Consider the following 17,134-nt stretch of genomic DNA (forward strand, 5'->3'; position numbering starts at 1 on the left):
TTCTCCACAATAGGAGCAGAGTCCCAGATTCCTTCCTCTCCTACGCTCTGCCTCGGGCAAATGTGCAGAGCCCACCTCCATCGGGTCTGGCCACGGAGGAGGTGTAGCCATGGGCTCCGGATTCCGCGCATGTCTTCGTCGGGACCGCAGGAGGTTGTCCAACCGGATCGCCATGCTGATGAGCTGGTTGAGTGACAGGTTGTCATCACGGCAGGCTAACTCCTTCTGTACCTCCTCCTGCAGTCCGCTGCGGAAAACGGTGACCAGAGCCGACTCGTTCCATCCGGTGGAGGCCGCGATGGTCCGGAACTCCAGGGCAAACTCTGAGGCGGTCCTAGATCCCTGGCATAGTCGGAGTAGACGCTCACCCCCCTCTCGGCCCTCCACAGGATGATCAAACACCGAGCGGAAGAGGAGGGTGAAGCGCTCGTAGGACTCGGCCTCGGGGCCGCCCGTTTCCCAGACCGCGGCACCCCAGTCCAGGGCCCTTCCGGTCAGTGCCGAGATGACTGTGGCAACCCTGTCTTTCCCGGAGACAGCCTCGGTGTAGCGAGCGAGTTACAGGTCGCATTGCAGAAGGAATCCCTTGCATCTCGCTGGCGCGCCATCGAAGCGCTCCGGGAGGGACAGGGGTATTCCACCCAACACAACGTACGTCATGAAAAACGACGGGGACGAAGCCCAAAACAAACATGTATATATATATATCACAGGGATGTAACACAAACAAAAGAGCGAGGTGTAGACCTCTAAACAATACACGGGACGAGAACCGTAATAACAGGAGCACAGTACACGGTACTCACGAGACCAACGGACATGGGACAATAATCGACAAGGACAATGGGGAACAGAGGGCACATATATACACACATACTATTCAGGGGGAATGGGAACCAGGTGTGCGTAATGAGACAAGACAGTCTGGGGTTGGTGGTAATGATCCAGGTCAGTGACGCCTAGAAGACCAGTGACGTAGACCTCTGGAGCTGGTGAACGGAATGAGCAGCAGTACCGGGGGGATCCATGACAGTGGGGGTGCTGTGCTGGTGACACTATCAGTGATTTATTTAGAATTCAAGGCACACTTAACCAGCATGGCTACCTCCAGCATTCTGCATGGCCTCCACAATCCCCCGAATTCAATCCAATTGAGATGGTTTGGGATGAGTCAGATGGCAGAGTGAAGGAAAAGCAGCCAACAAGTGCTCAGCATATGTGGGAACTCCTTAAAGACTGTTGGAAAAGCATTCCAGGTGCAGCTGGTTGAGAGAATGCCAAGAGTGTGCAAAGCTTTCGTCAAGGCAAAGGGTGGCTATTTGAATAATCTCAAATATAAAATATATTTTGATTTGTTTAACACTTTTTGGGTTATTACATTATTCCATATGTGTTATTTCACAATTGTGATGTCTTCACTATTATTCTACAATGTAGAAAATTGTAAAAAATAAAGAAAAACCCTTGAATGAGTAGGTGTGTCCAAACTTTTGATTGGTGCTGTGTAAGAGACACTTTCCTTATGTATATATGTGTTTGCATTGTGCTTTAGTACAAAATAGTATTATATCAGTATTATAAACAGCATAATGGGAAAGTCCTCTTTCACTGTCACATAAAGTACATTCATTCACACAAACATTCTCCATCTCTGTTGATTTCACACACATCCATATTCCATATATCTAATTGCAAATCAGCTCTGCCCTCCTTTTCACTCTCCCTCCCTGCTATCTCTGTGGCCCTCTTCATGCCCAGACTAGAATGGTTGGAGACTAGAGCGGTTGCTATGATACGTCCTCTTCAGAGAGCCAGGCAGGCAGGCCTTTATCAGTGGCTGGCCACAGGCTGCAGTTGCTGCTGGGAGCTGGTGATCAGAGAGGGGCTGGATGCAGGGTGCAGCTCTGGCTGACTGGTGATAAACTGCCTGCCTGCTCACCACAAACAAACTACTGTTCCAGCAAATTAGGAGGCAGACATTGAGAGAGAGAAAGTGAAACAGAAAAGGAGAGAGGAGAGGATAGTGTTGTGTGTGTAGCTGCAGCGCATTTATTTGTTGTTATTAAAGTAAAGCTGATCTTGGACCAGTGCCTAATGGTAATCTAGTGTGTGGGCGGTAGCAGTTATAATTGTGTGCCATTGTAGGGAGTTGTAGTGCAGTGTTGGAGGTGCATTAACATGTACAGTGGCGTAAAGTACTTCAGTAAAAATACTTTAAAGTACTACTTAAGTCGTTTTCTTTGGGTATCTGTACTTTACTATTTATATTTTTGACAACTTTTACTTTTAATTCCTAAAGACAATTATAGACTTTTTACTCCATATATTTTCCCTGACACGCAAAAGTACGCGTTACATTTTGAATGCTTAGCAGGACAGGAAAATGGTCCAATTCACACACTTATCACCAGAACATCCTTGGACATCCCTACTGCCTCTGAATCTCTCAATAAACACAAATTATTTGTTTGTAAATGATGCGTGTTGGAGTTTGCCGCTGGCTATCCGTAAATTTAAAAAACAAGAAAATCGTACCGTCTGGTTTGCTTAGTATAAGGAATTTGAAATGATTTATACTTTTACTTTTGATACTTAAGTATGTTTCAAACCAAATACTTTTAGACTTTTATTCAAGTAGTATTTTATAGGGCTACTTTTTTCATAGGGTTACTTTTACTTTAGTCTTTCTATTAAGGTATCTTTGCTTTTACTCAAGTATGACAATTGGTTACTTTTCCCACCACTGACCGTGTAGACTATAGAGACTCTGGACAGAGACTGTGAACATCAAGCATGATGTGGCTAGTGGTTGATTTCTACATGTTGTTTTTGTGGTTTAGGAACTGAACATTATTTTGTAGTTTAGCAACTGAACACTGAACAGTCTCTCTCTCTCTCTCTCTCTCTCTCTCTCTGTTGTGGATTAGAGTTAGTGAAAGAAAGACAGACACGTGTTGTTGTGTAGCCCTCAGGTTTATAGTGGAGGGCTTTACAGACACAGACCAAGTGTGGTGAGTATTTCTACCTCTGTGAACAGTACATTTTACATTTTAGTCATTTAGCAGATGCTCTTATCCAGAGCAACTTCCAGTTAGTGCATTCATCTTAAGACAACTAGGTGAGACAACCACATATCATAGATGGTAAGTACATTTTTTCTCAATAAAGTATTTATCAGCAAAGTCAGTGCCAGTAGGAAAAGACAAGTGTAAGTTTTTGTTTATTTTACAGTAGTTTTTTTTACTTTGTGTCCATGGCAACCATTCACCTTGCTTGTAAACTAAAGTGTGTGTTCATGTATGTTTGCTCAAGTTCTATCCTAATTCATTATAATGTAGATGCATTGCTGTATTTGTAGATACATTATTTCCAATTATTAACTTCTGCAAATCTGTACCCTGAAGTTCCTAAAGCAGTTGTGTGAGTGTATATTATGTGTGCATGGTGTGTGTTAAGTGTGTGCTTGTCCGTTCCCAGGCTGGATGTATCACCCAGCAGAGCAGTGTTCTGGCCGTAACACCAGGGACTCCTACCATGCTGGAGGACCTTCCAGAGGAACATGGGCCCCCGTCAACAGTCGCCCCTGGGGCCCTCCAAATAGGTGACCCCTCTTCTTATACCACTGCCTACTGACCCAATCACAACCCTTCTTCCTGTTCTGTAGTCTGTGCTGAGCCAATGGTAACCCTCCTTTCTCTACTGTAGGTTCAATGGAGGAATCAACCAATCCCAGCACCCAAACAAGATATATACCGACAGGTGAATGAAACATCTCAATCGTTCAGATCTTACATTGTGTGTAGAAAGTCCACAGTCACCTTAATGTAGTGATCCCTTAGTGATCTCCACTTTCTCTCTGGAACATAGGGGGGACAGGCCACCCTCCCATGCCCTGGGAAGGGGTCCTCAGCGGGACCAGAGACTAGCACCACGACCCTGGGACCAGAAGGACCAGGCTTATGAGACCCATGGCTGGCACCAGGACTCCCCACGGTCATTTCACAACCATGGCCGCAACCAGGGGGGCTACCAAGCAGGACCTGGGGAACCCTTCACCCGCTGGGACTCCTACAAAAACCAGCCTCCCAGGGTGAGATGGGAAGAGGGTAGTGCTCTATAAATACTGTACATAATTATTTATATATTACATCGTTTTTATGATTGATTGCATGACTTTAATTATGATAATTGTCTCTCCCAGTATGGGGGTCCCCACCAGCACCATCTGCCCAGAGACCCCCCCAGAGACCTGGGCTCCCCAGCAGAGAGGTGGGCCCCCTCAGACCGCTCCAGAGCCTTCCAAGGCAGGATGATGGACCAAGGACTAGGACCATGGAAACGCCCAGCCTCCCACCATCACAACCACCACCGTGACCAACTTACACACTGCTCCCCACCCTCACAGCACCCCCCGCCTCCCAGGGAAGACTGCCTTGCCAAGAAGAGCAGGAGCTCTGGTCCTGAGCAGGTCAGTCACCACCTAATCTCTGTTAACCCAGAAGTAAAATCTTGGGTAACGTTAATTTGGTCAGCTGTGTGATTAACTTCTTGGTCTATACGTATTAGAAATCGAGAGTTCTGGCGGTTTGCGAAGTCTCCACCCTCACAAAAGGAACCCCCACCCCCCCCCTTCCGATCCATGTGGGCACACGCGCAAAGCACTCGAATTGAAGCAGTTTAATAAGCACCGCCTTGGCCCAAACCTGATATGTCCATATAACCAGTAACGAAAACCCAAAGACCGAAACTACTGCAGCTCGTTATCTCACCCATCCCATTCAGTCCCGACAGATTCTTCAGTGATTAGTCACCACCTGAGCTAGTGATCGTGACCTTCCACCTCTTCCTTGGCCATTCTCCATGTGTCTGTGTTTGCCAGGAGTGGAAGGTCCCCCACCACCACCAGCTAGTTCTGCTATTAGTGCTTGAGAAATATGTTTTCCCTAACTTGATCTTGGATCAAATGGCTTTACTACCAACCTTAACCATTAGGGTAATATCTATCTGATCCTGGAACAGTGGTTTGAAGCAACTCTGTGTGTAGCCATGATATTTATACAATAGCACCACCTTCTGGCAAGACCACACCAGGATACCGACTGTTTATTACTGTTCTCTCTCACCAGCCCTCTCACCGTGGATCAATGCATTTATCCGTCCCAGACAAGCACCAATCACCACCCTACTACCCTCCTTCCAAACAAGGCTTCTGGAAACAATCATATGACAGACCTGGTCCTCGCACCCATGCTGACAGGAGGAGCTCATCTACAGAGTTACAAGTAAGTCAGTAAATAGCCAATGAACTTCAAGAGAGCAATGCGCTATTAAAGACTACTCATTGATGAACCATCCTCTCTCTCTCTTGTTATTTCAGGAATCCACCAAGTCAGGATTAGGGAGTATCAAATACAGAACACATCATTCTACCCATTCTCCAGTTCCCCAGGTCCCCTTCAATGGTCAAGGCCCCCCTCCTTCCTCCTACCCCCGCCACCCCTCTCCAGCCCAGCCCTGTGGCAGCAGCAGACCCCCCCACCATGGATCCAGAGTGGAGGTGGATGGCCAGTCCCAGCACCCCTCCTCACCAGCAGATCCCACCGGCGTGCCTTACAGCCAGCACCTCCACCACCAGCGTCCCCCATCACCCCCCTCAGTACCTCAGCACAGCCCCCCAGCCCCACGCTCCCACAGACAGCAGAGGGATCAGACCCCCTCCCAGCCCTATGCTACAGAGCCACCCCACCGCAACAGCAACCACAGAGATGGAGGCTGCACCACCCTGAGCTCCTCCAGCCCCTCTGGCCTCTCCAGCTCCACCACTCCTAGTAAGGCCAGTGGGAAGAAAGATCCACCTCCCAATCAGAGGAGCCCTGACATTGGCACAGGCACACCCCATAAACGGGGACCAAGGACCCCCTCGCCCAGTCCCACAACTCCCCCTCTCTCTGCCTCCTCCACAGGGCTAGGCTCAGGCACTCAGAGGTCAGAGATGAAGCCCAGCAGGGCCTCAGAGCCTCAGACCCAACCCAGCTCTCCTACTGTCAACAACAACAGACCTACTGGCAACAAGCCAGAGCTGCAGCCTCACGGACACAAACAGACAGAGAGGAAACATAAGGAAAGGAGAGCAGAAAGAGGCAAGGAGGGAAAGAGGGAACAGAAGAGGAAGACGGAGAGTAAGATGGAGGAGAGGAAAAGGAGAAAGGAGAAAGAAGAGAAAAGTGGGGATGGGGTGAAGAATAAAACCCATAAAGGAGAAGAGGTGAGGGACAAAGTGGAAAGAAAAAAGCAAGAAGAAGAGAGGAAGACAGAGAAAAGGGATAAAAAGCTGGAAAAAGCAGAGAGGGGATCCTCAAAGTCCCCACATAGTTCATCCCTCGCTCCGTCAGTATGGCCTTCCTCCCCTAAGTCTGGATCTAAGGTTCCAGGGAAGCCAGGAAAGCCAGGCCAACCCTCCCAGACACCATCCACCCCTGGTAAACACATACACAGGGAGAATGCCCAAGAAAGAGGTGGAAAGCCCCATGACCACAGCTCTCCAAATACCTCAGAGACAATCCCACTTGCTGGCCCGCCTGCAGCCCGTCCCAGCCGACCCACACCCTCACCACATCCATCCAAACACAAAAAGTCAGAGAGGGGAGGGACCCTGAACAAGTCAAACCCAACTCAACCCAAATTCCCTGTCAAGGACTCACCACTGCCAGCCTGTCTTCCACCCACCACCACCCACAATACCACCACCAACAACAACGTCAGCACCAACATGACCAATAAGGCCAGTAATACCAGTCCCCAGCCCACCAGTCCTCCAACACCTTCTAAATGCAGCCCAGGGAGGAATGCTGATTTGACCCCCTCCACACTCTCATCCAAAACCCCAGCAGCTCCCACTGTGGCTGGGTCAGGGGGGTCCATCCAGAGCCAGACAGAGACATTGGGTGTTAGTCCAGAAGGCGGGGTCCTGCGGGCCCCAGATCTCCAACCTGCGGCAGGGGTGGGCAGTGTGGAGGAGCTGGGAGACAACCCCCCCGCCAGTCCCCCTGTTCTCAGCTGGCAAGGCTCCCCAGCATCAGCCCTGAGTGAGGAAGAGGAAGAGGAGGGAGGAGTGATGAGGAGACCTGTCCTGCAGCCCAGCCCCACCCACGGCCCGCCCCTCTCACCCCCTCATGGGAACTCAGAGGGGCTCAATGAGAAGGCTGAGGGGGTCAGTGAGGGGAGGGGTGCTGATGACCTTCGCCATAGTGACCTGGCCAAGCTCTATGGCTTGCCTGATACTCCCAATGGAGTGGAGGAAGAGGAGGAGGAAGAAGAGGAGGATAGTGGTGGAGACACATCGTCCAGCTCTCTGCCTCCCCGTCGGCCACACCTCCACCAGACAGGAGTGGCTGATGTCTTCAAATCGTTGGCCTCATTCCTGGGGGGCCAGAGGTACACATATCGGGGCGGTCCGTTTGGGCGTCCTCCTCCTAGCTCCATGGGAGGAGTGAAGTACTCTTCATCCCTCGCCATGGACCCGGAAACCAATTGTCAGGACCAGCAAAACCCCTCCCCCACATCCAACTCCACCACGCCTCCAAGACGCACTAGCCAATCACCCACTCACATTACCTCAGATCCGCCTTCCAAACCCCGCCCTCCCTTAAACCTCGACCAACCACAGCTCTCCGTGGGGGAGCGCACGAAACAGAAGCACGCGAGATTGGAGGAGATTCTGAATGAGAGAAAGAAAGGGAAGACTAAGCGTGTAGACAGTGGGGAGACGGCCGGGTCTCTGAGCGCTGAACTTAGACTGACCACCACACATCGGCTGCCTGCCACCACCAAGGAGGAGCGGGGACAGAGGGAGGTACGCAGGCAGACAGACAGAAAGAGGGAACAAAGCAGTGCGGATGGAAACAGGGACGGGGAAGGGAAGAGCAAGAGAAGAAAACAAGATAACAGCATCAGCAGTCATCAGAGGAGTGGAGGCAATGAAAAGAAGAAGGTGGAAGAAAAGAGTGACAGAAAATCAGCCTCCTCCATTACGTTGTTCTCATCTACACCTCACCCCAGTCACCCAGCCAAGCAGCTCAAAGACACTAAGAAGAGCCGTCCCATTCAGGGGAACCTTGGTCTCCAGAGCAAAGACATCCAGGGACAGAAAGACAAGACGCACACAGGAAACACTGAGCAGGGGGCACAATCAAAAGAGACGAAGGAGGAGAGAGGCAGTGAGCCTGAAACCAAGACGTCCACACCAGGCAGCAACACAGACACAGTGGCAACAGCACCCACCACCAGCATTATCAACACCTCCTCCACTGCTACCACCTCCCCTTCTCCCACCCCGGCCCCCTCTGCTGCCGCAGTGATGAGGACCCTCTGTCCCCTGGCTGCTGCTGACTTCCTCAAGCTGAAGGCTCTGTCCATTGGCCCTCCCAAGGAGCTGAAGATCCGTCTGATCAAGGTGGAGAGTGGAGTCCGAGAGACGTTCATCGCCTCCGAGGTGGAGGAGCGCAGGATCCCTCTAGGAGAGGTCAGCATCAGACACACAGCCAGCGAGGTCGTCAGGTCCTGCAAGTGAGTACATGGTACATGTGATGTACAGTGGGGGAAAAAAGTATTTAGTCAGCCACCAATTGTGCAAGTTCTCCCACTTAAAAAGATGAGAGAGGCCTGTAATTTTCATCATAGGTACACGTCAACTATGACAGACAAATTGAGAAAAAATAATCCAGAAAATCACATTGTAGGATTTTTAATGAATTTATTTGCAAATTATGGTGGAAAATAAGTATTTGGTCACCTACAAACAAGCAAGATTTCTGGCTCTCACAGACCTGTAACTTCTTCTTTAAGAGGCTCCTCTGTCCTCCACTCATTACCTGTATTAATGGCACCTGTTTGAACTTGTTATCAGTATAAAAGACACCTGTCCACAACCTCAAACAGTCACACTCCAAACTCCACTATGGCCAAGACCAAAGAGCTGTCAAAGGACACCAGAAACAAAATTGTAGACCTGCACCAGGCTGGGAAGACTGAATCTGCAATAGGTAAGCAGCTTGGTTTGAAGAAATCAACTGTGGGAGCAATTATTAGGAAATGGAAGACATACAAGACCACTGATAATCTCCCTCTATCTGGGGCTCCACGCAAGTTCTCACCCCGTGGGGTCAAAATGATCACAAGAACGGTGAGCAAAAATCCCAGAACCACACGGGGGGACTTAGTGAATGACCTGCAGAGAGCTGGGACCAAAGTAACAAAGCCTACCATCAGTAACACACTACGCCGCCAGGGACTCAAATCCTGCAGTGCCAGACGTGTCCCCCTGCTTAAGCCAGTACATGTCCAGGCCCGTCTGAAGTTTGCTAGAGTGCATTTGGATGATCCAGAAGAGGATTGGGAGAATGTCATGTGGTCAGATGAAACCAAAATATAACTTTTTGGTAAAAACTCGTCGTGTTTGGAGGACAAAGAATGCTGAGTTGCATCCAAAGAACACCATACCTACTGTGAAGCATGGGGGTGGAAACATCATGCTTTGGGGCTGTTTTTCTGCAAAGGGACCAGGACGACTGATCCGTGTAAAGGAAAGAATGAATGGGGCCATGTATCGTGAGATTTTGAGTGAAAACCTCCTTCCATCAGCAAGGGCATTGAAGATGAAACGTGGCTGGGTCTTTCAGCATGACAATGATCCCAAACACACCGCCCGGGCAACGAAGGAGTGGCTTCGTAAGAAGCATTTCAAGGTCCTGGAGTGGCCTAGCCAGTCTCCAGATCTCAACCCCATAGAAAATCTTTGGAGGGAGTTGAAAGTCCGTGTTGCCCAGCGACAGCCCCAAAACATCACTGCTCTAGAGGAGATCTGCATGGAGGAATGGGCCAAAATACCAGCAACAGTGTGTGAAAACCTTGTGAAGACTTACAGAAAACGTTTGACCTGTGTCATTGCCAACAAAGGGTATATAACAAAGTATTGAAAAACTTTTGTTGTTGACCAAATACTTATTTTCCACCATAATTTGCAAATAAATTCATTAAAAATCCTACAATGTGATTTTCTGGATTTTATTTTCTCATTTTGTCTGTCATAGTTGACGTGTACCTATGATGAAAATTACAGGCCTTTCTCATCTTTTTAAGTCGGAGAACTTGCACAATTGGTGGCTGACTAAACACTTTTTTTCCCCACTGTACATTTACTACCAAGACATTTCAATGGAGGAAGAGAGGTTGGGGCACAAAACATTGAAAGTGGGTTAAATTCAATCTTATTGAATTCTCCCTCTTCATCTGTCTCTTTCTCTGTCTGTTTTAGGGGGGCGAAGGTGAAGGGGAAGTTTCGGGAGTCCTATCTGCTCCCTGCTTTCTCTGTCAAGCCTGTCCTTAGCACCGACACACCAATCCCACGAGAGAAGCTCAACCCCCCCACACCAAGCATCTATGTGAGTCCACACTCTAGGGGCGCTGCACGGCGGCTGACCCTATGCACCAACCAGTCTGTGCGTGTGGGTGTCTTGGGGGGGGGGGGGGGGGGATAAAGCAAAAGAAAACATGCAGCTCTGTGTCCAATGACAATAGACCATAAAGTAATCTTCTTCTTCTTTTTCCCCCCTCTTTTCTTCTTCATTCTCATACCCATCACTCACATATCAGTTCTGGATGTGTGCCTAGTTGATGTATTCCTGTGTTGTCCTGTGTGTCTGTGTCCAGTTGGAGAGTAAGAGAGATGCCTTCTCCCCAGTCCTCCTCCAATTCTGTACCGACCCCAAGAACCCTGTCACTGTCATCAGAGGCCTGGCTGGATCCCTACGACTCAGTGAGTTTGCACATTTCGATTTGTCTCTGGGCTAAAGGTTAAAACAGCAACATAATTTCTGATTTACTTACTATACTTTTATCTCATTCCTCTGTCCTCTCCCTCCCTCTCTCCCTCCCCCTCTCCCTCCCTCTCTGTCAGACCTGGGTCTGTTCTCCACTAAGTCTCTGGTGGAGGCCAATGCAGAGCACGCTGTGGAGGTGAGGACCCAGGTGCAGCAGCCTGCTGATGAGAACTGGGACGCCACTGGTTCAGCTCAGACCTGGCCCTGCGAGAGCAGCCGCTCACACACCACCATCGCCAAGTACGCCGCATACCAGGCCTCCAGCTTCCAGGAGAGCCTCCAGGTTGGAGATGAACACACACACACAAATATCACACACACAAACACATAATGCTTCCATACTATTCCTCCCCCCACTTCCTCTCTTTGCCCAGCTACGTTCATGTGCCTATATGTGTCTACAGGAAGAGAAGGACAGTGAGGATGAGGATGAGGAAGAACAAGAAGAGAAACAGACTCTGCCCTCTGACCCATCAACCAACCCTGCATCTGGCACCAGCAAACCCAGCCCTACTGTGGTTACTAGCAAAGCAACTCCTACAACAGTTGCTAGTAAAGCCAACTCTACCACAGTTGCTGGCAAAGTTGGCCCTACCCCTATTGCTAACACACTCAGGTCACCTCATAGTATCCACAGCATACTGTGCAGTCAACTCCTTATGAAATCAAATACAATACCTTTAATCAAAACAATATTCTGACGTTTTTTTAGACACTTCCTCTTTCCTATAGGCCGGAGGCGAAATCAACTGGAAAGATTATCAAATTCGGCACCAACATCGACATCTCTGATCCTAAGAGGTGAGATTAGCTTTATATGTGGTTGGTTCTTTTAGACAGGGCTAAGGACACCCATAGAGAGGAAGTAGAGTGTTAACATATGTTTGATGTGTGTTACCAGGTGGAAGCCCCAGCTGCAGGAGCTGCTGAAGCTACCAGCCTTTATGCGTGTGGAGTCCAATGGGAACATGCTGAGCCATGTGGGACACACCATCCTGGGCATGAACACCGTCCAGCTCTACATGAAGGTCCCCGGCAGCCGTACACCTGGTCAGTGTCTGAGTTATATTGGTGTGTGTTTAAATGCATATTACATGCATCTGTCCATCATGGGCTTAAATATCTCTGTATGTCTGTTTTCAGGCCACCAGGAGAATAATAACTTCTGCTCTGTGAACATCAACATTGGGCCGGGGGATTGTGAGTGGTTCGCAGTCCATGAACACTACTGGGAGCACATCAACAATTTCTGTGAGAAGTGAGTCATGGGTCTGCTTTCGTGTGAGGGTCTGTCTTCAATTTAGTTAAGCATTTGAGCTGTTCTGCTCATTGAAATGCATAACAACAGTGATCCAAAGGGGATTTGAACCAGAAACCACTACTTTGCTATCATCTCTCCTCCCTCCTTCAGGCATGGAGTAGACTACCTGACTGGGTCCTGGTGGCCTGTTCTGGAGGACCTGTATCGCTCCAACATCCCAGTGTACCGCTTCATCCAGAGACCAGGGGACCTGGTGTGGATCAACGCAGGGTCCGTCCACTGGGTGCAGGCTGTGGGCTGGTGCAACAACATCGCCTGGAACGTGGGACCTCTCAACTGTGAGTTATTAATAGTGTCCAGCAGGGCAAGCCATAGATAGGAAATGGGAGCTGGGTCATACACAGTGCAGCTATTGTATCTACACAATCCTTTACCTCAGTCAAATTAAATCAAAATCCCTTTGTGTGCTTTTCTACTGTAAAGTATGTCTGTGTCGTCTTTGCCCTTGCAGCATACCAGTATCAGCTGGCTCTGGAGCGCTTTGAGTGGAATGAGATCAAGAAGGTCAAGTCCATCGTTCCCATGATCCATGTCTCCTGGAACGTAGCCCGCACTATCAAGATCACCGACCAAGAAACCTACAAGATGGTCAAGTGTGTGTGTGTGTGTGTGTGGTGTGTGTGTAAGTGTCCCTCGTCATCTATCTAGTATGAATGTTTGTTTCTTGCTACACCTTACCTCTCTCTCTCTCTCTTTTCTCTCCCTCCCTCAAACCCCCTCCTTCTCTCAGACATTGTCTCCTGCAGTCCATTAAGCACATTCAGATTCTGAGAGACCAGCTGGTTGCTGCAGGGAAGAAAATCTCTTATCAGAGTCGTGTGAAGGACGAACCAGCCTACTACTGCAACGAGTGTGACGTAAGTCCCTCCCAACAGCCTGTGGATGTATGCCTGAATCAGACCTGCTATGAACTACCATGTCCCGAGCATCTTATCCAACAGAGTGTTGGTGTATGGCTTTGGTTATTTCTGCAGTGAGTGATTGTGTTGTGTCTGTGTGCAGGTGGAGGTGTTTGACCTGCTGTTTGTAACTAGTGAGTCTGGCAGCAGGAAGACCTACATGGTGCACTGTGAGGACTGTGCCCGGACTGTGTCCAAGAGCCCCTCGCTGGCAGGAGTAGTGGTGCTGGAGCAGTACTGCATGGAGGAGCTGATGAGAACCTATGACAGCATCTGTGTGGTGAGACATACACACACACACCATTTTTCTGCGTGCTGTGAAGTTATGTCCATCATATTTACCCCCCTTTCTTTCTTTCTGTCTATCTTTCTCTTCCTCTTTCTCTCTCCAGACTCCATCACCCTGCTCCAAGTGAGGCATCCTCCCTGTTGTCTAGCAGCCATAACCAAAGCTCCTACTCAGTGGCAGCACAGACGTTGTCTTCAAGGAATATTACTACTGCTAACACTTGGTGAACAGCCAACCATGTTTACTCAGTATTGTTTACATCACAATAAGATATCGGCCATCAGTCAATTGAATTCCAACTCACTGTTGTCTTCCCCTCCTACCAGCTGCTGATTGGACTTGAGTCTTGAGATAGAATGACTAGACTGGTACTACTACTTGTTAAAAACATGTCAGACAACTACAGAAAATGTGAACATTGTTAGCACTGGAAATCAGGTCTTATTTAAAACGGACACTGCTGTGATTCAAAAGCGTCAAGTAGCCGGTATATGGTGCATTAATTCAGGTACTTTTATGCAAATCCAATGGAACTTTTTTACACCAATCTAGTTATTCTATGTCCATGAATTTACCGTGTTGCTACGGTAGCAGCAGGGGAATTGCTTCACAAGCAAAGTAGCTGATAGTCTCAATGAAATCCCATTGTTTTGGTTTGGTTTTCTATTCAGGTGAACTCTGACATTTGTCATTCCTGTCTGTATACTCTTTGGGGGCTATTTCCATTGTATTTCCATTACTCTGACCTAGATATTTCAAAAGTTTTACCAGCCTAGAAGTACACCACATTGGCCTTGTGAACTGTATTTAGATGAAAGGAAATTAGAAAATCAAACATGCAGACACAACTTTCTAAAGCATTAGGAATATTAATTTAAGAAATTGTTTAAATTTCTCTGAAATACGGGTTAACTAGAACTAGAGGACTAATCTGCTTTCACTCTTTGTTGGAAATCTAGTGTGTTTTATTGTGATTTTAATTTTTGCATAAAAAGCCTAAATAATGTTTGGTAGAGAGAGATGTGATTGCTACAATACGCCCTAAAGAAGATCCTCTTCCTTTACCTTTTTCTTTTGATAATGGGATCCTTCTCCCTGTTTTATACCTCTTTTTTGGTTGATATCTCCTTATTTTCTGGATTACAGAGAAAATGAAGAATTGTAAATTGTGACTTTATTTATACTTGTATATGTTTGTTTTCTTAAATGTATTTATTGCATATTGATGGTGCTTCTCTGGGGACACCAGATATTTTTAAGGTTTCCTATTGTGTGTGGACGGGGAAGAGCAAACAGGGGGAGGTTGGATTTTCATGGTGCTCAACCCCCTCTTACCTCGCCACCTCCTCATTAACTGTGTATAAATGATCTATGAATATAAGTCAATGAATATAACTTAAACCGACAGGTTGGTGCTTAGAACCGCTTCATTACAATTACCGGTAAACAAATAGAATGATGTCTTTGTACTGTATCTAACTGATAAACACAATACCTTTTTCAACTTTTTTGCATTGTACGAAATTCATAAAATTGTGAAGCATTTGTGATTAGCAGTAGTTGTAGTTTTAGCCACATTTAAAAGAGACTGATGTGTAGTGAGGTTTGGGTTCCTTCAGTGTTCTGTCCTCATGAGGATCATTTCAAGGTTGTTGTCTGCTCCTCATCCACTGACTCTTTTTATTTAAGCTGTGCTGTTTTAAAACAAAATAAAATATATCTCACATAGAAGAGAACATGAGCCAGACCTGTCTTAAACACTCTGTGATTTTTCTGTGACATTATTGTGAGTATTATTGATACAATAAAATGTTTTGAGAAATTCTTATTGTCATTGAATTTTTTTACCCCCTTTTTTCTCCCAATTTCGTGATTGTCTCATCGCTGCAACTCCCCAAAGGGCTCAGGAGAAGCGAAGGTCGAGTCATGCGTCCTCCGAAACATGACCCGCCAAACCGCACTTCTTAACACCCGCTTGTTTAAACCAGAAGCCAGCCACACCAATGTGTCGGAGGAAACACCGTTCAACTGACGACTGATGTCAGCCAGCAGGCACCCGGCCCGCCACAAGGAGTCACCAGAGCGCGATGAGCCAAGTAAAGCCCCCCCTGCCCAAACCCTCCTCTAACCCGGAAGACGCTGGGCCAATTGTGCGCCCTATGGGACTCCCGGTCACGGCTGGTAATGACACAGCCTGGGATCGAACCCCAGGCTGTAGTGACGCCGCAACACTGCGATGCAGTGCCTTAGACTGCTGCGCTACTCGGGAGGCCCTTGGAGAAACATTTCAATGGAGGGAGATTTATTTAATCCCTAGAATCTACCCACTCTTCATTCCCTGCTGATGTTAATGCCTAGCAGCATCCATTTCTTTTGTCATATCATTCTTCACTTCCTGCTCTTTGCTCGCTTTAATAAAGTACATCAACCAGATTGACCTTCAGTGCACACAGAATGTGTTAGTGTTTGGATTACTGGTGATGTTAGTTTAAAGAGGATGCAGGGACACCTCATCCTAGACCTACGGATAGAGCAGCAGATATCCTGGTTCCAAGGATAGGAAGACTGGCCTTCCTCCTCTGCTAGCAACCCTCTAGACCACAGGTGTCAAACTCAGTCAATGGAGGGCCGAATGTCTGCTGGTTTTCATTCCTCCCTTGTACTTGACTGATGAATTAAGGTCACTAATTAGGTAGGAACTCCCCACACCTGGTTGTCTAGGGCTTAATTGAAATGAAAAGCCAAAAACCTGCAGACACTAGGCCCTCCATGGAATGAGTTTGACACTCCTGCTCTAGACTTCTCTACATACACATACCCTTGATAAAGATGAGCAAAAATGACCGTATAAAAAAAATCATTAAAATACTAAGCTATATTATATGCTCACACAAATTAGGAAATTATATGATTTTATACTCTGAGAAAATGGATTTTGTTTAACAAGTAATATAATTTTTTCAAAACAATATAGGGGTCAAAATTATTGACACCCCTGTTTTCAATACCTTTCAATACCTCACCTTGTGAGCATAACAGCACTGAACCTTTTGGAGAACACATTGGGAGGGATCTTAGACCATTACTCCATACAGAATCTTTCCAGGTCCTTGATATCCTTTGTCTGTGTTTATGGACTGCCTTCTTAAAATCAAGCCATGTGTTTTTAATGGGTTTCAAGTCCGGAGACTGAGATTCCCATTGTAACATTTTGATTTTGTGGCCATTGACATTTTTTTTTGTGGATTTTGATGTGTGCTTGGGGTTATTGTCTTGCTGGAAGATCCACTTGAGGCCAAACTTCAGCCTCCTGGGAGAAGCAACCAGGTTTTTGGCTAAAATGTCCTGGTACTTGGTAAAGTTCATGACCTTAACAAGAGCCCCATATTTTACAGTAGGTATATTGGGTTCTTCTTTGTTTATGCGTTCTCATTTCAACACCAAACCCACCACTGGTGTGTGTGGCCAAAGAGCTCTATTTTCATGTAATCTGACCAAAGCACAGGTTCCAATCCAAGTGCCAATGCATTTTAGCAAACTCCAGGCATTTACATTTGTTGGATGACATGAAAATAGTACTCTTTGGCCACGCACTGTAAAAATATGGTGGTGGATCTTTGATGTTATGGGGCTATTTGCTTCCACTGGTACTGGGGCCCTTGTATGCTATTTTTTATAGCATACAATATAGCTCAGTATTTAAATTATTTATTTTATTCAGTTATTATTGCTCATCTTTATTAAGGGT

The 17,134-nt window shown here is 47.3% G+C and overlaps 1 protein-coding gene across 1 annotated transcript; it reads left to right on the forward strand.

Annotated features, from left to right (window-relative positions):
- The first annotated feature begins 2,998 nt into the window (after window positions 1–2,998).
- kdm6bb (lysine (K)-specific demethylase 6B, b) lies at window positions 2,999–15,191 on the forward strand. The gene is made up of 19 exons (XM_084141086.1): window positions 2,999–3,011; window positions 3,478–3,601; window positions 3,706–3,759; window positions 3,868–4,090; window positions 4,202–4,468; window positions 5,127–5,282; window positions 5,378–8,565; window positions 10,313–10,439; window positions 10,708–10,813; window positions 10,955–11,160; window positions 11,282–11,493; window positions 11,610–11,678; window positions 11,779–11,927; window positions 12,021–12,135; window positions 12,289–12,476; window positions 12,650–12,791; window positions 12,929–13,055; window positions 13,201–13,377; window positions 13,490–15,191. Exons 2-19 carry the CDS (start codon window positions 3,483–3,485, stop codon window positions 13,511–13,513), a joined length of 5,649 nt encoding a protein of 1,882 aa, XP_083997212.1. The 5' UTR covers window positions 2,999–3,011; window positions 3,478–3,482; the 3' UTR covers window positions 13,514–15,191.
- The last annotated feature ends 1,943 nt before the right edge of the window (window positions 15,192–17,134 follow it).

The sequence above is a fragment of the Coregonus lavaretus genome, assembly GCF_964263955.1.
Source record: "Coregonus lavaretus genome assembly, chromosome: 24".
NCBI classification, from domain to species: Eukaryota; Metazoa; Chordata; class Actinopteri; order Salmoniformes; family Salmonidae; genus Coregonus; species Coregonus lavaretus.